The sequence below is a fragment of the Euprymna scolopes genome, chromosome 6 (assembly GCF_053919585.1).
Source record: "Euprymna scolopes isolate OS-2025 chromosome 6, ASM5391958v1, whole genome shotgun sequence".
Taxonomy (NCBI): domain Eukaryota; kingdom Metazoa; phylum Mollusca; class Cephalopoda; order Sepiida; family Sepiolidae; genus Euprymna; species Euprymna scolopes.
In genome coordinates this window covers 111,506,465-111,524,289 of record NC_136487.1, presented here as the reverse complement: position 1 = coordinate 111,524,289, position 17,825 = coordinate 111,506,465, and the positions used below count along the sequence as shown (strand labels likewise).

The 17,825-nt window shown below is 29.3% G+C and overlaps 1 protein-coding gene across 12 annotated transcripts in view; it reads left to right on the top strand.

Annotated features, from left to right (window-relative positions):
* Nucleotides 1–373: 373 nt before the first annotated feature.
* Nucleotides 374–17,825, top strand: part of LOC145277870 (E3 ubiquitin-protein ligase CBL-B-like) — a 231,556-nt gene continuing 214,104 nt past the window's right edge. For 5 of the 12 annotated variants that reach the window (XM_080129828.1, XM_080129834.1, XM_080129829.1 and 2 more), the window contains exon 1: nt 753–1,426. In XM_080129828.1, coding sequence (XP_079985954.1) covers nt 897–1,426 — 530 coding nt within the window. In that variant the 5' untranslated portion in view covers nt 753–896. Of the gene's footprint in view, nt 1,427–17,825 lie in introns of all 12 variants that reach the window. The other 7 variants (XM_080129833.1, XM_080129837.1, XM_080129835.1 and 4 more) reach the window with 3 other exon arrangements.

Sequence of the window (17,825 nt, the reverse complement as noted above, 5' to 3'; positions counted from 1 at the left end):
AAAAAAAAATAGAAAGGAAACGTAGATCCAGACGGATATATACATGTGAACAACAACAACAAAAAAATTATATGAGGAGAAAACGGCGAAGGAGACGAAGGTTCGTCGACTACGACAGCGATGATGGTAAAAATACTAATAATCAAAATCATGAAGATTGAAAACCAGAGAGGCAATCCGCAAAGTACGAACTCGGAGTCTGGTTTTTTAGTTCGATAAAGGAGGACTAAAGTTGACAGGATCATTAACGATATTTATTTTGTTGTCGAAGGAAGGCGAACGAGGAAGGAAAATAATAATACAGAGGTAGGAGGAGGAGAAGCTAACGGAGAGGGAGGAGTGGATGTGTGCGTGTGTGTGTGTGAACGAGGGAGTGCGTGCGGGTGTGCAGGCGGGTGTGTATGTGTGTTTGAGAACAGAAATATTACTGATAAGTTCTGAAATAGAACACGAATTATAGTTTTTTCAAGAGCCTAGTTGACTTAAATACATGTAGCATTTAATAACTGTAATAAGTGTATGCTCAAAGAGACGGATCCGTGTTTTATTGTCGTGTGCGTTTGTATATTTTCTGTAATGTAGTGTAAATTGCTGTTAAATGTCAAGTAAATAGTGGAAGTGTAGTGTATTATTTAAAAATATTTTTTTATTTAAAAAAGTCGTAATTTGTGATTTATAATTCTAAAAAATATATAAAAGAACAAGCATCTCTCCCCCTTTTATATATTTGATACAATTTATATATATATTCTAAATTGAGTATTATTCGGTAAGTGTGTGTGTGTGTGTGTGTGTGTGTCTTTCTCTGTGAGTGAAGGAAGCTGGGAGCCCTGCCGGCACGCACGGAACGAGGTAGTGAAAAAAAAAAAAAAAAAAAAATCAGGAACAAAATCAAAATGGCGCTACCCTCAAAGACTTGGAATGCGCACAACTTTAGCGGCTTTATTAATCGGATCCAGGGTGCCCTGGGTCCACCGAAATTGGTCGTCGACAAGAGGACGATCGAGAAATCGTGGAAGTTGATGGACAAGGTGGTGAAACAGTGTCAACAGCCGCGTATGAACCTTCGCAATAGTCCCCCGTTCATTCTCGATATTCTACCGGACACGTACCAACATCTGAAACTGGTTTATTCCAAACATGACGAAAAACTTCACGCGCTGAACGAGTGCGAATACTTCCGCATTTTTATTGAAAATCTTATGAACAAATGCAAGGCCACGATCAACCTCTTTAAAGATGGCAAAGAGAAAATGTTTGATGAACAGTCGCATTACAGGCGGAATCTGACTAAGTTGTCGTTGGTCTTCTCTCACATGCTCGCAGAACTAAAGGCAATCTATCCGAATGGAGTTTCTGCGGGCGAGAATTTTCGCATCACTAAAAGTGATGCGGCTGACTGGTGGAAAAGATCGTTTGGTGATAAGTAAGTAAAAAAAATAAATAAATAATTATATTAGAGAAGAAAAAAAACATCCATGTTTGACAAAAATATATCATTTATGAAAATAACAAGCTCTCTATTTTTCTTTTCATAAAAAAAAAAAAAGCATTTGTGCTATTTAACAGTTTTTGTTTTCATTTTACGAGAGTTCCGTCCACGTCAAGTGAAGTGTTAATAAAGCCCCTTCCCTTCTCATTTCAAGAATGGCTTTCTAAATTTGCACGAGAATATTAAAATGCACAAGTACCGTTCTTATTTATCCATTATGGTCTAGTCAAAATAATGACTAGATTATCTTTAGACAACAGAAACCTATATTCACTTAAAAAATATTAAAGTAAATCTAAAAGCTCTAAATCAAAACACTTCAAATTGTAATATTCTTAAAGCTATATGAACCCACCCATCCATCGCTGTAAAATTGGAAGATAGAATTTAAGGAAAGAAACATAAGTAATGAATGATTTTGTTCTGAATTTCTTAAATGAGGATTGAGTATTCGTACTATTTGGATTCTTTGAACTTAGATAACTGTAGTCCAAAGAATGCAAATAATACGATTTTAATTTACTTGACTCTAATCGCCACAAAAAAGTAAGCAAACAAAAAAACAATGTTATAGTATAAATAAATAAATAAAACCAATTTAAACTATAGTACAATTGTATTCTATGGATTGCTGGAATATTAACACCTTTTGTATAAAATTGATTCGTCTTGTATTGTTCTGCAATAGTTATTTTTTGTTTTTAGAATCTAATAAACTTTTAAGCATCAGCAGTCATTGTTTATATATATATATATATATATATATATATCAGAGTGATCAGTGCTGAAATAATGTTTTTAAAAAGCCATTCTTAACATGGGGAGGGTGTTTTGTACCTATTCTGTACTTTAACCTTACAATTGAATAAAAAAAAAAAACATTTCAAAACTTTAATTAAACTTGGAAATACGATTTAAAAAATAGCGCGGATCAAGTGCATTCATTAGCACTAATTTTTCGTGTAGTTATTTGTTGGCTTCTCTGCTAAATACCCATTTAATAAAAAGATATGGTTAAATAGGTATAAGAACAAACTTAACATATTTGAGCGTTCATTTTACACAAATGTTATTTTTTACAAAATGTAACGAATTGAAAAACAAAAATTAAGAATTAAAAATATTTGAATTGATGATTTAATAATACGTTTTCGAAAAAGGATTACAAAATTAGAATAAGTTCATTTCAGGGTAAAAAGGATATTTTGTAATTCTTGATGTTCAAACAGTAAATTTGGTGCTAATGCACTTATTGATCCGCGCTATTTTTGAAATAGTATTTTCAAGTTTGATTGAAGTTTCATGTTTTTATTAAATTGTAAGGTTAAAGTATAGAATAGGTACAAAACACCCTCCCTTCCCCATGTTAAGAATGGCTTTCTAAATAATAACGTTATTATTTCAGCGCGGATCAATAAGTGCACTAGTACCGTAAATTTAAGCATAAGAATAAATTTCTAAATACAATCGATTATTCACTTGAAAGAATTTGCTAATTTTAAATATTAATTTTGGTACTTATGCAGAATACGGACAGTGCTATTTTTTAGAAAGGATTTTCAAGTTAAATTTAATCTTTACGGTATTTTTAGTTTATTAAATTGTTAGGTGAAAGTTCAGAGTAATAGAAAAGGGTAACTTTTTACGACGTGCCCTAGCGTATTATAAACATCCCAATCTCCCCATGTTAAGAACGACTTTCGGAATACCCCCCAACCTCAAAAGCCTTAACATGGAGAGGTTAGGGCGGTTATTCCGAAAGCCGTTAACATGGGGTGGTTGGGGGTGTTTGTACAACGCTGGGGCAGGTCGTAAAAAAAAAAATACCAAAAAAGTCACCCCCTCCTCATAAGAATGGTTTTCTAAATGTTATTTTATGATGCTCCAAATTTAATTTAATTTCGTCAAAAATGACCGTTGAAATTAACACTCGTTAATGGTTAAAATGTTTTATTTTTGTTACTGTTACTCAAACTTTTTTTCCTTTGGTAATTTAAGTATAAATTAAATCTTTCAACAACAAACTTGTTTCAAATTCAGATTTCGGCCATTATACTTAAACTCGTGTCTTTCATTCCTCGTTCATGTTTGTTTAAATATGTTACATATGGATAAATTAATGTTCGCTACTCAGTACTGAATTGTAAATCAGCTTTCATTTGTAACAACAAAAGACTACATTTAGATCGATTTTCAAAACTAATCAGTAAATATAATGACTAACGTTCTAAAAGCGCGCGTAGATGATTATCTATTTGTGCTATTATTATCATTCATTCATGACTTTTTTAATCAGCAAATACACGTAAAGAAAGGACACACCTACTTAGTTGACATTCATGCATATTAGCGAATAACTCATACCTACAGCTAAGCTCATTTAGTTCGGTAAAAGGCCAATGAGTGATTCCTCGCTCTTATTATCCAAGGCGATAATATTGTTAATCGTAAGAAAATGATATATATGTAAAATATTTTGTCTAATAAATATTAATGCTTCTTGACATAACACTCCCTGGTAATTCAATTTTAGTTTTTAGAATTTCATTTCAGCATTAAAAAAATATACAATTTGAGATCAATCAATTTTATCCAAGATGTAGGTGAACAAACAAATGAAATGGAGATACTCTTAAAGTGTCTATAGTACAATTGAATCCCATTTTCTTTTCACTAATACTGTAAGAAAAGTAACTCTTCATAATTTCCTTGATTAAAAAAAAATGTTTCGTTATGAAATTTTGGGACCTATTCTTCGACTTTTTGGATAGGAGTAAAATCTAAGATTGTTTTGATACTAAATCTTGATCTATTTGTCCGATCAGTAAAGGAAAAATCGTCCCTATCCAGAGTTATAAATCGATGTTGTGCCTGCCTAACAGTGTTAGGCCCTAACACTGCCCTCGTGGAGAAGTAAAGTAAATAAGAACCCAAGCTTAATTCTGTAAATACGATGCTTAATTTTTATGTCGTTTTGTTAATATACCTATTTACAATGCCTCCCAACGCGACAGTTAGACACCAGGGTCGTTTTTTTAACGTGGAGAAAAGGTACAAAAATAAAAATTGTCACAGTCGTGAAGGATTTCTCCTCCACTGAAAGAGAGAACGAGAAATTGAAGTGCCGCAATGCCGCATCTCAAGTAGAAATTTTAAACATGTAGTTAAAACGGAGAAGTTTATTTTAAGCTTTTCATTTTTATCACGTGACTCTTTATCGTACAATTTGAATTCGAAATGAAAAGTTTTGTTCCAATTTTTCCATTGACTAAAAAAAAAAAAAAAAATTATTACCTTGATTTTAAGTATTTTATTGTTTCAAAAACATTGCTTAATATTCAAGAATATGAAAAACTACAAATTCATTGACTGGGCCCTAGTCAATGACGCACTCAAAATTATCAAATGAATTCTAATGACCCAAGATGAGAATATGTTTGCCTCCCCACGAGAGCAGAATTAGATACAGTCGGTTTTTAATGAGAAAAATCCAGCTAAAAAGGATTGGGATAAAAAATTTCCTTAGTCTAACAGGATTTCCTATTCATTAACAGTAATTAGTTCGAATAATCGAAATTACCTATTTTCAGATAAAGTTCCGAAATTTTTAGTATGAATTTTTTTTTCTACACAGATCTATATAAATTAAACTTAAGGAAGCACTATAAAGGAGGGGGCCTCCTAGTTACTTGATTTTTGTCTTTACTATTCTTTAATTAACTGTACCCCCACTCCCTGTCTTTGAGTGTTCTTATGTAACAAATATCTCGAGCTTTTTCTTCTTCATGAATATTTGACATTATTTTTGCTTTGTTGACATTTTTTATCTAGGGTAAAATTCAAACTTAAAATAAGTCTGCAATGATTTAATGTTTATTTCTGCATCTTGTTTACGTAGACATTTTTTTTTTTTTTTTTTTTTTTTAGTTTATCGAGTAATGATAAAAATGTTGGAATCTACCTAGCTGTTTTGAAGAATTCTTAAAAAGAAAAAAAAAACCCTTCAGCTTTTTGTAGAAATCGAAACTATTTTTGAGCATGCTTGTCAGCCATTTTGTTTGTTTTGATTTCTCTGAAGTTGTCCAGTTCCACTCCTACTAAAATACAATAAAAATCGATTTCATAATACTCAAACCAAGAAAGAAAAAAAATGAAAATATTCAGTTACATTTGAAATTTCATATTTTCTTTAATTTATTTTTGTTATGGGAACTTATTTCGATATTCTACCATTTACACTAGGCATAACCAAACTCTTGTGTAAAATCGCCAACTTTTTACGCAAAATCGGCAACGTCATCATTTTGTGTGTAAATTAAATCGTGTAAATTTGACGGATGCGCTCAAAGGCGCTATAATGAATAATCGAAGTAACGTTTTTGTGTGCTATTGTTTGTGTTAATTTTATTAGAGGCCTCTGTACATTATTTGAAAAATAGGCGCTAAAATCAAGTTGTACCCTCTCTGAATAAAAGTTCTATAATTAAAATAATTTTAGGAATTTGTCATTTAAAAAATTGCCAATAGTCATTTTAATATTATAATAAAATACTTTGAACTTCACATCCCGTAATTTAAACGATTTCAATCTTTTTTGTAATTCAGCTTAATTCTACATCATATTCTGGTAAAATTTTACATTAAGGCCCGTTTCACGTTCGTATATAACAAAATATGTTTTTGTAGATTTCGGTGTGCTAAAAACGAATCTGCAAACCGTTTCCGTCACAAAAAATAGTTTTCATGATATGAAGAAATTACTTTTTCGAGAAGTGGGTGATCACTTTTCCATGTAAATTTAACGAGTACCCACTTTCTGGCCACCTGAGAGGTTTTTTTTTTTTTTTTTTTTTTTTTTTTTTTTAAGTGTTTATTGGCTAAAAGTTTTTTTTCGATTTCTTTTTCTGGTTTCATCTTTCAATAAAGACACGAGGAAATTAAAATAAAGAAAAATCGGTATTTTACTTTAAGGCTCGTCTCACATTCGTATAGAAAAGAAAATAGTTTTTTTTTGTAGTTTTAGGCGTGCTTTAAAAGAATATGGTAACCGTTTCCGTCGGTATTATGACGGCCATATGCGCGCTTGCGCGTACAAAATGGCTACCCGTGATAACATATAGAATTACATGGTTTAATATTTGGAAAACTACTTGTTTTTCGTCTAATTTTATATTTTCGTCAATACCACATTGTGACAAGGCAGTTTGGTACACGAGTGCACATTTAACAGCCTTCGGTTATGCTCGCGCGTAACGTAAACGAAGGCTAGGCTGTGAAATGGAAAATAGTCCCAGAGTTCAGGGGTTAATACCATGCAAAAGAAATCAAACAAAAAAACTTTTTAGCCAATAAACAAAAAAAAAGTTTTTTTTTTTTTTTTTTTTTTTTTTTTTTTTAGATTAGGTCCACCTCCGCAATTTTCTTTTAAGTCATTTATATAATTTTTTTTTTATAAGTTTTCTACTATGCTGAATACGGAAATAATCGCATTGAAATTTTGCAAAAATAAGTAGTTATCGAGATATAAAAAGTTGTATTATGCATTATATTCTTTGGCGGCCATCATTTTTACGCGCGTACGCGCGCTGCATAAACAAATATACTCGCGTAACAAAGATGGCCGCCAAAGAATACAATGCATAATACAACCTTTTATATCTCGATAACTAATTATTTCTGCAAAATTTCAAGGCGATTTTCGTATTTAGCATGACCGAAAACCTTTTAAAAGTCGTCATTTAAAAGAAAATTGTGGAGGTGGACCTAATCTGAAAATTTTCTAAAAAAAAATGCTCCCTCTCTCAGATGGGCAGAGAGTGGGTGCTCATTTTAAGTTAAATTTACATGGAAAATTGATCACCCACTTTTCGAAAAAGTAATTTCTTCATATCATGAAAACTATTTTTTGCGACGGAAACGGCTTGCAGGATATTTTGTTATAAAAGTACGTGAGATGGGGCCCTATGGGCCTTATTCTAATTCATTTAAAAAGAAAAAGCGATCTTACTTAAAAGAAAAAAAAAGAACTGTTAGGTCACCGTCACCAATTCTTTAGGCTAAAAGCTGCTTCAAGGTGTAAGGTGGAATTGTTAACCAAAATTGATCAATGCAATGAACAAGTTTCACAAGTACTTGCTGGCAGCTACAGGAAAGCGGCCCCTTCAATATGTCCCACAGATTTTATTTTTATTTACATGTAAACAAGCTACAAAAAAAAAAAAAGAACAACAACAAAAAGCACACACGTAAAATGATCGCTCACTTCCGGTAATGTCGAAAACTTCGTGTATACTCGGCCGGACTTTGCTGTCGGTGATAAGCTGTAAAATGTACCTGGTCTTATTTTGGCCGGTATTTTGTAATTTGTTTTCTGATTTTTATGGTAAAATTATATAAAATTTTTCATTTTTTTTATTGTGAAAATAAAATTCGTGCGTTTGATTTTATTTACCTTCCAAAATCAGTGTTTTATAACTGGATTTGAAATATATTACAAATTAACATTTTTTTTTCTTTTTCAAATAATAAAATCACTTTTGAAAAATTTACACTTTTATAATGTTGTATTCAATATTATTGTCGAAGATTTTTTTATATACAGCGGCGCCATAAAAGTTTTAATCGCTAAGTTTTTTAATCTGTTTAATCACTGACGATAAAAAGATTTTTTAAGAGAAAGCGGGTAGCATATGTTGTATGGTGTGACATTTACTGGTTCGCCTTGATTTTTTGTCTCCCAATTTTTCGTCTGCAAAATTTTAATCACGTGATTACGGTGTAGCGAGAATAAAATAAACCATTCAGTCATGCCGCTTATGGATTTAGCTGAAAAATAAACCTGTTAGTTTTTGGAGACTGGGTGGGGTGGTATTTACGAAATAAAAAATCACATTATTGGTATTTATGCACTTATGTTACCGTTCGTTGGAAAATAATTTTACTCGCTATTTGTTCTTTCTTGTCTTATTTGAATTGAGGGCATTCGTATTTGAAATGTTTTCTGTTAAGAAAATTTAACCCTTACTTGTTCCTTTGGCTTGTCTTATTTGAATTGTTTCTGTTAAAATCGCACGGAAAACTCGTTGGGATATGTTGCATAGTCAACTAGGCTCCAACCCCTGTCCCATCGCCGCAATGTTGCATCCCTGTGCCTGTTTTACAAGTATTTTAATGAAATGTGCTCTGACCTTCTTGCACTTGTGCCCTCTCGACATACATATCCCGACAAATCGACTTAGCAACAAAATCACACCCTTTCACTGAAGTCATAGAATTTTCTTCCTTCTTCCCAAACTGCACTGAAATGCAGAAGTTCAAATGCAAGATAAACCAACATCTTTATCCTTCTTAGGCATCGTCTAGCAGTGTCAGAAATCGTCTACAAAAATTCGCGGTAAACACTGGAATATTTAGACTTGCTGTCTTTCGAAGCTTATAAATTCTTGAAAAATGTAATTCAAACCCTAATTTTTTTTTTAATTAAAGGAGCTAAGACCAAAATTTAAAAAAATAACAGGTTTAATAGCAAATTATGCAATGTTTTTTTTTTTTTTTAAATCGGTTTTCCTTAAAAAAAATTTAAAAAAAAAAAACGAAATTTTACTTCGATTATAAAAAAATATATATAAATTCCCAAAAATTACTTACCTATAAAAACTAGTATTCGATGAGTAGTTCTATTGTCATTAAGAATTTATCCATAGTTATACTTATATTCCATGTCCTTTTTAAATAAAATACCTTTTTAAACAATGATTAAAAACAAACGCGAACTCACATTTTTTTTTTTCTTTTTTTTTTTTTTTAAACTGTTCAAATAAAGGGAGACAAGTCTGATTTTATTCGCCTTTATATTCCAGCGCCTTGACGGGACATAATTTATGCCTTTTTTAATGCGTGCTGTAAACCAAATTTAATATTCGGTCCTCCGTACTTAAAAACCGAACATATTCACTTATAAGTTTTTATTGTTAAAAAAAAAATTTTTTTTTATTATCTTAATGAAATACATGAGTTCTTGATTGATATATTTTAATACTTTATCGATTGAATTTTTTTTTCTTTTTTAAAAGAAAACATTGAATGAAATAGAAAAAAAATTGTTGTAATCATCCCATATTTACTTGACATTCTAAGCATTACATAAGCTTCCACTTAAAAAATAAAATAAAAAATTTAATGTGGTTTAAAAAAAAAAAAAAAAAAAAGGTTTTACACTTTGGCCTTTACAGGTAAATTTCAAAAAAACTATTTTTTTTGTTTGTTTTAAATTAGAATATTTCCTTATTGATCTTTTATCTTCAATTTGTGATGTATAAAACTTTGATATATAAATTATTAAAATTTTAATAGACATTTCAAAATGGGGGGGGGGGTGAATTAAAAAAAAAAAAAAAGTTTGTCTAAAATATTATATTTGGTTATTGGAAAGAGCATAAAATTTCACATTGACCCTGAAAATATAAAAATTGAACCAATAGAAAAATTTTGATAGATTTTTAAAAGTTTAAAAATTGAAAAATATTTAACTTGTAAAATTCAATTGATTTCATTACGTAAAAAAATGGCTGCATGAAGGTGCGCCGGCACTTTGTAAAAACTTTTTTTTTTTTTTTTTTTTTTTTTTTTTTTTTTTTTTTTAAATAAAAAATATTTCTATTATTTTTTAAACAACTTTAATAGTTTATTTTGGAAATATATTCCATAAAGAAAATAAACAACCCACTTTAAAAAGAGAAATTATGAGTTTTTTATATTTTATTCGCAGTTTTGTGTGAGAGGTATCAAAAATTCCCTCAAATTTCTGATACACCTAGACATGATCCCAATTAGTAGCCCTTATGTTCAAATTTCTGTATGCCTTGTTTAGGGTGAAGATGAGAAGAAAAAAAAAAAGTATGTTTGTGAAATTATTCAAAATTGAAGAAATAAAGCACGAGTGGAAATAAAACGAAATAGTATATTTTTAAGTAGTTACATAGTTGTTGAAATAATTACATGTGAAATTATTCAAAGTGTTGCTTATGCACTTATGTTACCGTGTTCTTTTTTAAATAGTAATTTCAACTTAAACGATATCTTTTTTGTTTATTATATTGTTTTGTTAAAAGTACAAAATAGTTACAAAACACCTGCCAGTCCGGTAACATAAGTGCATAAGTACCAATAAAATGGTTTTTAATATTGTAAATACGCTCCCACCCCTATTTAAAAAATAATTGGTTTATTTTTCAGCTAAATCCATAACAAGTGACACTTGAATGAATGGTTTTTATTCTTGCTACACCATAATCGTGTGATTAAAATTTTGCAGACAAAAATTGGGAGACAAAAAGTCAAGGAGAACCTATTTTTATTGCCTTGTCCTAATTTATTTGCCTACCTACACAAGGGTAGTTTTTAATGGGAGGGGAGGATTGAGATCCTAAAAAAGAAGCACTCTGGATTGATGTGCCATAGAACAACCCAACCAGGATGTGAATTGCTATTAATATGAATTCGTGACAATCAATCTAGAAATTATTGTCACTTTTTAGAAACGAGGTTAATTTTAAAATGTCACAATATGGTAAACAAGTCAGCCATTATTAATGGATATAAAGACAAAAGAAATGTATATTTTTATTCAGTGTCCCTTGAAAACTAATTTTCTACTGACCTCGACCAAAGGAAAACATTCTATCATGCGCCCTTCTCGCATACAATAATGCAAACAGGATGTGTAATACAGATGGTTGGGGGATACAGTTTGTAAAATGAAAAATAGCCATAATTAGTGGCCTGGCAAGGCCACGGAAGACAACGAAGCAAAAAAAAAAAAAGAGCAAAATTCATCCCAAAGCAGCAAAAATAACTGGTTTATTTTCAACTAAATCCATAACAAGCGACACTAATATATATATATATATATATATATATATATATATATATATATATATTTTATATATTATTTAAACAAAACCAAAATGTGTCAACCAAAGAGTGCTCAATGTTTATACAGAGCAATATAAATATGTTGGATGTGATAACTAATGGCTACACATATGCAAACATGTTTCAGTGACCACCCTGCCAGGGAAAATCACCTCATCAGGCCAAGAATATCCACGAGATATATATATACAAATGTAAGCAAATTTTGTCTTACTTCATTCGTTTGAAAATATAGGTTCTGTTTTACTAATTGTCATAAAATTTTAACTATAGAATAGTATTATTTTCAAAAAGTCTACAAATTTTCATGTAGTTTCATCCCATAGAACCAAGGATATGAGAATTTCGGTGTTCGGTTTGGTTACCAGTGTGATATATATATATATATATATATATATATATATATATATATATATATATATATATATATATCTTTTTTTTTTTTTTTTTTTTTTTTTTTTTTTTTTAATTTTATAAGTTCCAAATCTTAGTGACAATTAATCAGAATTAAACAAATGAAGGCTTGTTGAAAAGGTAATGATCTGGATTGTGCACTAGGCTATGTGACATTTGCCCTTAAGATCGCACATTAATTGATTCATCCATCATTCAGAGCCTATTTTTGGCACTTTTTTACAGCCATAAAATGTTTCAATCAGTCATTTGTTTTCCTAGTTTTGCATATGAATTTCAAAATATCTGATATTTATCCAAAACCTCTGACCTTGATGGAGGGAGACTAAAACTTGCTGCTATAGTTTCAAATGATATGAAATGACAGAAAGAGGAGACTTGATTCCAAATATTTCTCATGTTATATCTCTCCTCTTTGGTTTTCATACATAAAGTAAATTTCACAGTGTATAAGGATTATTTGATACTAGAGATATTCATAATCATACCCTATTTCCAAAAGAGGTAAGATATAACATATGAGAAATATTTAGAATCAAGTCTCCCCTTACTGTTATTTCAGATCATTTGAAACCATAGCAAGTTTTAGTCTCCCCTCTATCAAGGCCATACGTTTTGGGGAAATAGATATATATTTAAAAAAAAAATTTTTTACTTAACGTTTTTTTATTTTAACAAGGATATAAATAATTAAAAAAAAAAAAATAAATAAAACCCTATTAAATAAAATCCTTTATTTAAAATTTTAACAACAAAATTGAACACCTCAATACATAATTTCAGTTTTACCTTTAACAGAAAAATGAAAAAATTGTCTTTGATATGAGTAGTGTGATATTTTAAAACTAAACTTTAATTCAAGTTATAAATTACTTTAGTGTCGAGGATTTTAATTTGATAAAAGCTTTAAAATTGCTTTCAAATTCTGAAGACTGACGAAGTCATTAAAAAATATTAAGATAAGACCCTGGCACTTTAAAGATAATTTCCTGAAGTCTGCAAAGCGACAAATAGTAATTTTCTAATGAATGGAAAATGTAATAGCACGAGTATGGTTCATTTGTATCCCCCCCCCCCGACCTTTAAATTTCTCACATGCTCCTCTCCTATCAAAGAACCAAAGATTAAACAAACATAAGTCTGTTAGATTCATCTTTTTATTCTAAACGTTTTCTTCCTCAGGAAAAATATTTGACTGAAAAACGTATGAAACAAAAATAACAAATGCTTCATTTTTATCATTTTATTGAAAAGCTTATCTAGCAATGGATTCTTTAAGAAATCAATTTTCCAAATTGGTTTCATATGAGATTAGATGACAGTCATCATTGTAGAGAAAGCAGGGTTAAAGGATGTTGAATAAAAATGTCCAAACTTCAGCTGTTAATTTATTATTGATGTAGTCATCAAAACTATTTTCGACTATTAATGATAAAAAATTAAATACAATATCTTGCCATTAGATATTCCCCCCCCCCTGTCCTAACTCCAAAATAGCATGCAAATTCAATTTTTTACCATTCTATCTGATCTAATCCAGTTTATTCTTAAAATTTTCTATACTGGTTATCTAGTTTAGATAATTTGTTTCAAAGCATGTTTGTAGAAATATATTTTATAATTGATATTATGATGCTATGATTATTGCTATGATGGTTGACATTATGATGTTTATTATTGCTATGATGGTTGACATTACGATATTTATTATGACTATGATGGTTGACATTACGATGTTTATTATTGGTATGATGGTTGACATTACGATGTTTATTATTGGTATGATGGTTGACATTACGATGTTTATTATTGGTATGATGGTTGACATTACGATGTTTATTATTGGTATGATGGTTGACATTACGATATTTATTATTGGTATGATGGTTGACATTACGATATTTATTATTGGTATGATGGTTGACATTACGATATTTATTATTACTATGATGGTTGACATTACGATATTTATTATTGGTATGATGGTTGACATTACGATATTTATTATTACTATGATGGTTGACATTACGATATTTATTATTGGTATGATGGTTGACATTACGATATTTATTATGACTACGATGGTTGACGTTACGATGTTTATTATCGCTATGATGGTTGACATTATGATGATTATTATTGCTATGATGGTTGACATTATGATGTTATTGTTTTGATGGTTGACATTATGTTTATTATTGCTATGATGGTTGACTAGGTGTATCAGAAATTTGGAGGAATTTTTGACACCCCTAACAGAAAACTGCAAATAAAATATTAAAAACTCGTAATTTCTCTTTTTAAAGTGGGTTGTATATTTTCTGTATGGAATATACTTCCAAAATAAACTATTAAAGTTGTTTAAAAAATAATAGAAATATTATTTTTTAGTTTTTAAAAAAGTGTTTACAAAATGCCGGCGTGCCTTCATGCAACCATTTTTTTACGTAATGAAATCAATTGAATTTTACGAGTTAAATATTTTTCAATTTTTAAACTTAAAAAAATCTATTAAAATTTTTCTATTGGTTCAATTTTTACGATATTTTCAGGGTCAATGTAAAATTTTATGGTCTTTCCAATAAACCAAATCTAATATTGTAGACAAACGTTTTTTTTTGTTTTAAATTCAACCCCCATTTTTAAATGTCTATTAAAATTTTAATAATTAATTTATGTACCAAATTTTTATATATCACAAATTAAAGATAAAAGATCAATAAAGAAAATATTCTAATTTAAAACAAAAAAAAAGAAAGTTTTTTGAAAATTTACCTGTAAAGTCCAAAGTGTAAAGCCTATTTTTTTTTTTTTTTTTTTTAAACCACATTGATTTAAAAAGAAAATTTTTTAATTTTTTTAATGAAGCTCATGTTATGCTTATATCGTCAAGTAAATACCGGATGCTGACGGCAAATTTTTCTATTTCATTCAATGTTTTTTTTTTGTTTTTTTTTATAGATATTTAAAAATTAAAAAAAAAAAAAAATGAGTCGATAAAGAAATATTAAAATATATCAATCAAAAACTCGTCTATTTCATTAAGAGAATTAAAAAAAAAAAAAAAAAAGCAATTGGTGAACTGGATTTTTTGTTTTAGGGGAAAAACTTATAAGTGAATGTGCGTTTCTTTTTAACTATGGAGGACGAAAAATACTAATTTTGGTTAACACACGCAATAAAAAAGACATTATTTATGTCCCTTTGACGAAATCATATTTGATAAATTTCATGTTAGCAGGAGGTGCTGTTTTAAGCTTGGCGCAAAACATGTTACGAAAATGTGATTTTTCTATGACCCTTGCTTTAAAAATCCTTTTATTTAAAAAATACATGGAATTTAAAATATAAATATGGATAAATTCTTAACAATGAATAATGGAACTACCCATTTAATAGTATTTTATTTATTTATTTTTTTTTTTTAGGTAAGTGATTTTTTTGGCATTTATATATATATACATATATTTATAAGCAAGTCAAAATATGTCTATTTTCTTTATATTTTTTTTTAAAGAAAACCGCTTAAAAAAAAAACAAATATTGCATAATTTGCTATTAAACCTGTTTTTTTTTTTTGTTGTTGTTTTTTTAATTTGGTGTTTGCTTCTTTAATTGAAAAAAAAAAATTAGGGTTTGAATCACATTTTTCAAGTAATTATAAGCTTCGAAAAATAGTAAGTTGAATTAAAGTTCTGATCATCATTTTTAATGGCCACTTTCTGATACACCCAATGGTTGACATTACGATGTTTATTATTGGTATGATGATTGACATTACGATGTTTATTATTGGTATGATGGTTGACATTACGATGTTTATTATTGGTATGATGGTTGACATTACGATGTTTATTATTGGTATGATGGTTGACATTACGATGTTTATTATTGGTATGATGGTTGACATTATGATTATTATTGGTATGATGGTTGACATTACGATATTTATTATTGGTATGATGGTTGACATTACGATGTTTATTATTGCTCTGATGGTTGACATTACAATGTTTATTATTACTATGATGGTTGACTATATATATATTGTTTTTTTATCAAATACTTTGATGTAATTATTGCAGTGTTATTGCTGACAGCATTTTTTTTTTTTCACCAGGAAGTGTGTGATTGTAATTATAATGTAAGGGTACAATCGTGTGTGTATTGGGGAGGTGAGGGGGGTGTCTTTGTGTACTGAGCAGAAGACAAAGGAAGATGTCAGGATGGAAAGGGAGGAGGAGCAAGATAAATGCTTTTTCAGCTGTTCAGACTACGTCTTTCTTTTACTATCATTATTTAAAGAAAAGAGAACAATAGTTTTTACTTGTGATTAAAAACTTTGAATTTTGAGATAGTTTTTTTTTTTTTTTTTTTTTTAATTTCAAAAATGTCATAATGTATATCCAAATACAAAGTTAGAATATAAAATAAGCACAGACTTAAAAAAACAAACTAACATTCATTCGATTTATTGACTCGATACTATTGAGTTTAAATGTTCTATAAACAAATGTTCTATATTATATTGGCAGATTCTTGAAGATCTTTGATATCTAGCATATCCTTACGAGATGGATAAAGCCACATAAATAAAATAAACGGTTTAAAATGAGCATTGTTTCAGCATTATATAACCTAAACAGGCTTGATATGCGATAAGATAAACCAAATGAGGATATCAGTTGGTATTTTTAGCTTGAAACCAAGATAAAAATGCTCTTTCATACAAGAACATGTGCAAAAATTCATATTTTCCTTTCGTTTAGTAGCACAAATAAATTACCTTTTTTGACTAAACTTTAACCTAAAAATTACTTTATTATTAATGGATGCTTATTGTATCATTTTGAAATCTGAATACCTGCAGATGTTAAAGAGGTCAGCAAATTTTTGCTGTAATAAAATCACAGCAACTAAATTAGTTTGAGAACCCATGAGTTTTAAGCTAACTTTTTTTTTTTTTTGACTAAGCTGCGATTCATAATACAATATTACTTCTTTTAAAAGTGAAATGTAACTTTAAAATATGCATGGTCCTGAAAATTATAAGTTCATTTTTTGTGTGTGCCCCCCCCCCTCCTGAAAATAATTTTTACCAGGACGTTTTTTCTCACTGTTGACATTTTATTTTTCAAACTTTGATCATTATTTCTTTACAAAATTTTGCATGAATTATCATAAATATAAAAAAACTGACTTGACCAATTTTTTTTTCCAAGGATATTGTTCCCTAACAAGCTAAAATATCTACAAATATTTGCAAATATTAAGAAAATAATTCGTATTTGGTTATTTATATTAATCAAGTGCTGGAGACTGCAGTCTTACATTTTTTTTTCTCTTATTTTTTTCAATTTCCTTCCGTTCTAGCTAAAGATTTTAGCTCTAGCATTTTACTGGATGCCAAACTTTCATCCACTGTCCTCTAGATTCTATTCAGAGCTTTTAAAATTCTATCAGTCACTTTAAGTACAATTGCTTGTATCTTTGCATTTCGTTCATTGATTTGCCGATAACTTTTGCAATTCTTTTTCATGAGTTCGGTTGTTCCTATAATTACTGGAATGATGATCTTCCTATGGTTGCAGTTACTTTTCATGTCATACATAACATCTTCGTATTTTGTTATCTTCCTCTCAGCATCATTGGGTTTGCTTCAAATGAATGAAAACTTAGCTGAGAAATTGGCAAAGTAGCATTTTCATAAATATTTAAAATTTATTTTCTCGCTTCGATCAATGGTTGTAACCTTACAGAGTGATGTCTGCCAACACTGAGCATAGATTTTTACCTTCCCTTTTATGCCTTTTTTAAAATACAACTTGAGAGGAAAGAGTGCAAGATGGAACAAAGAGAGAGATGTGTGTATAAAAAGCTTTTTTTAATAGAAACTAATCTTGCATTTATTTTTTCACTTCTTAAAAATATAAATTATTAAATTTCATATTCAGTTAAATAAGATTCCAATTGTTAAATTTAACTT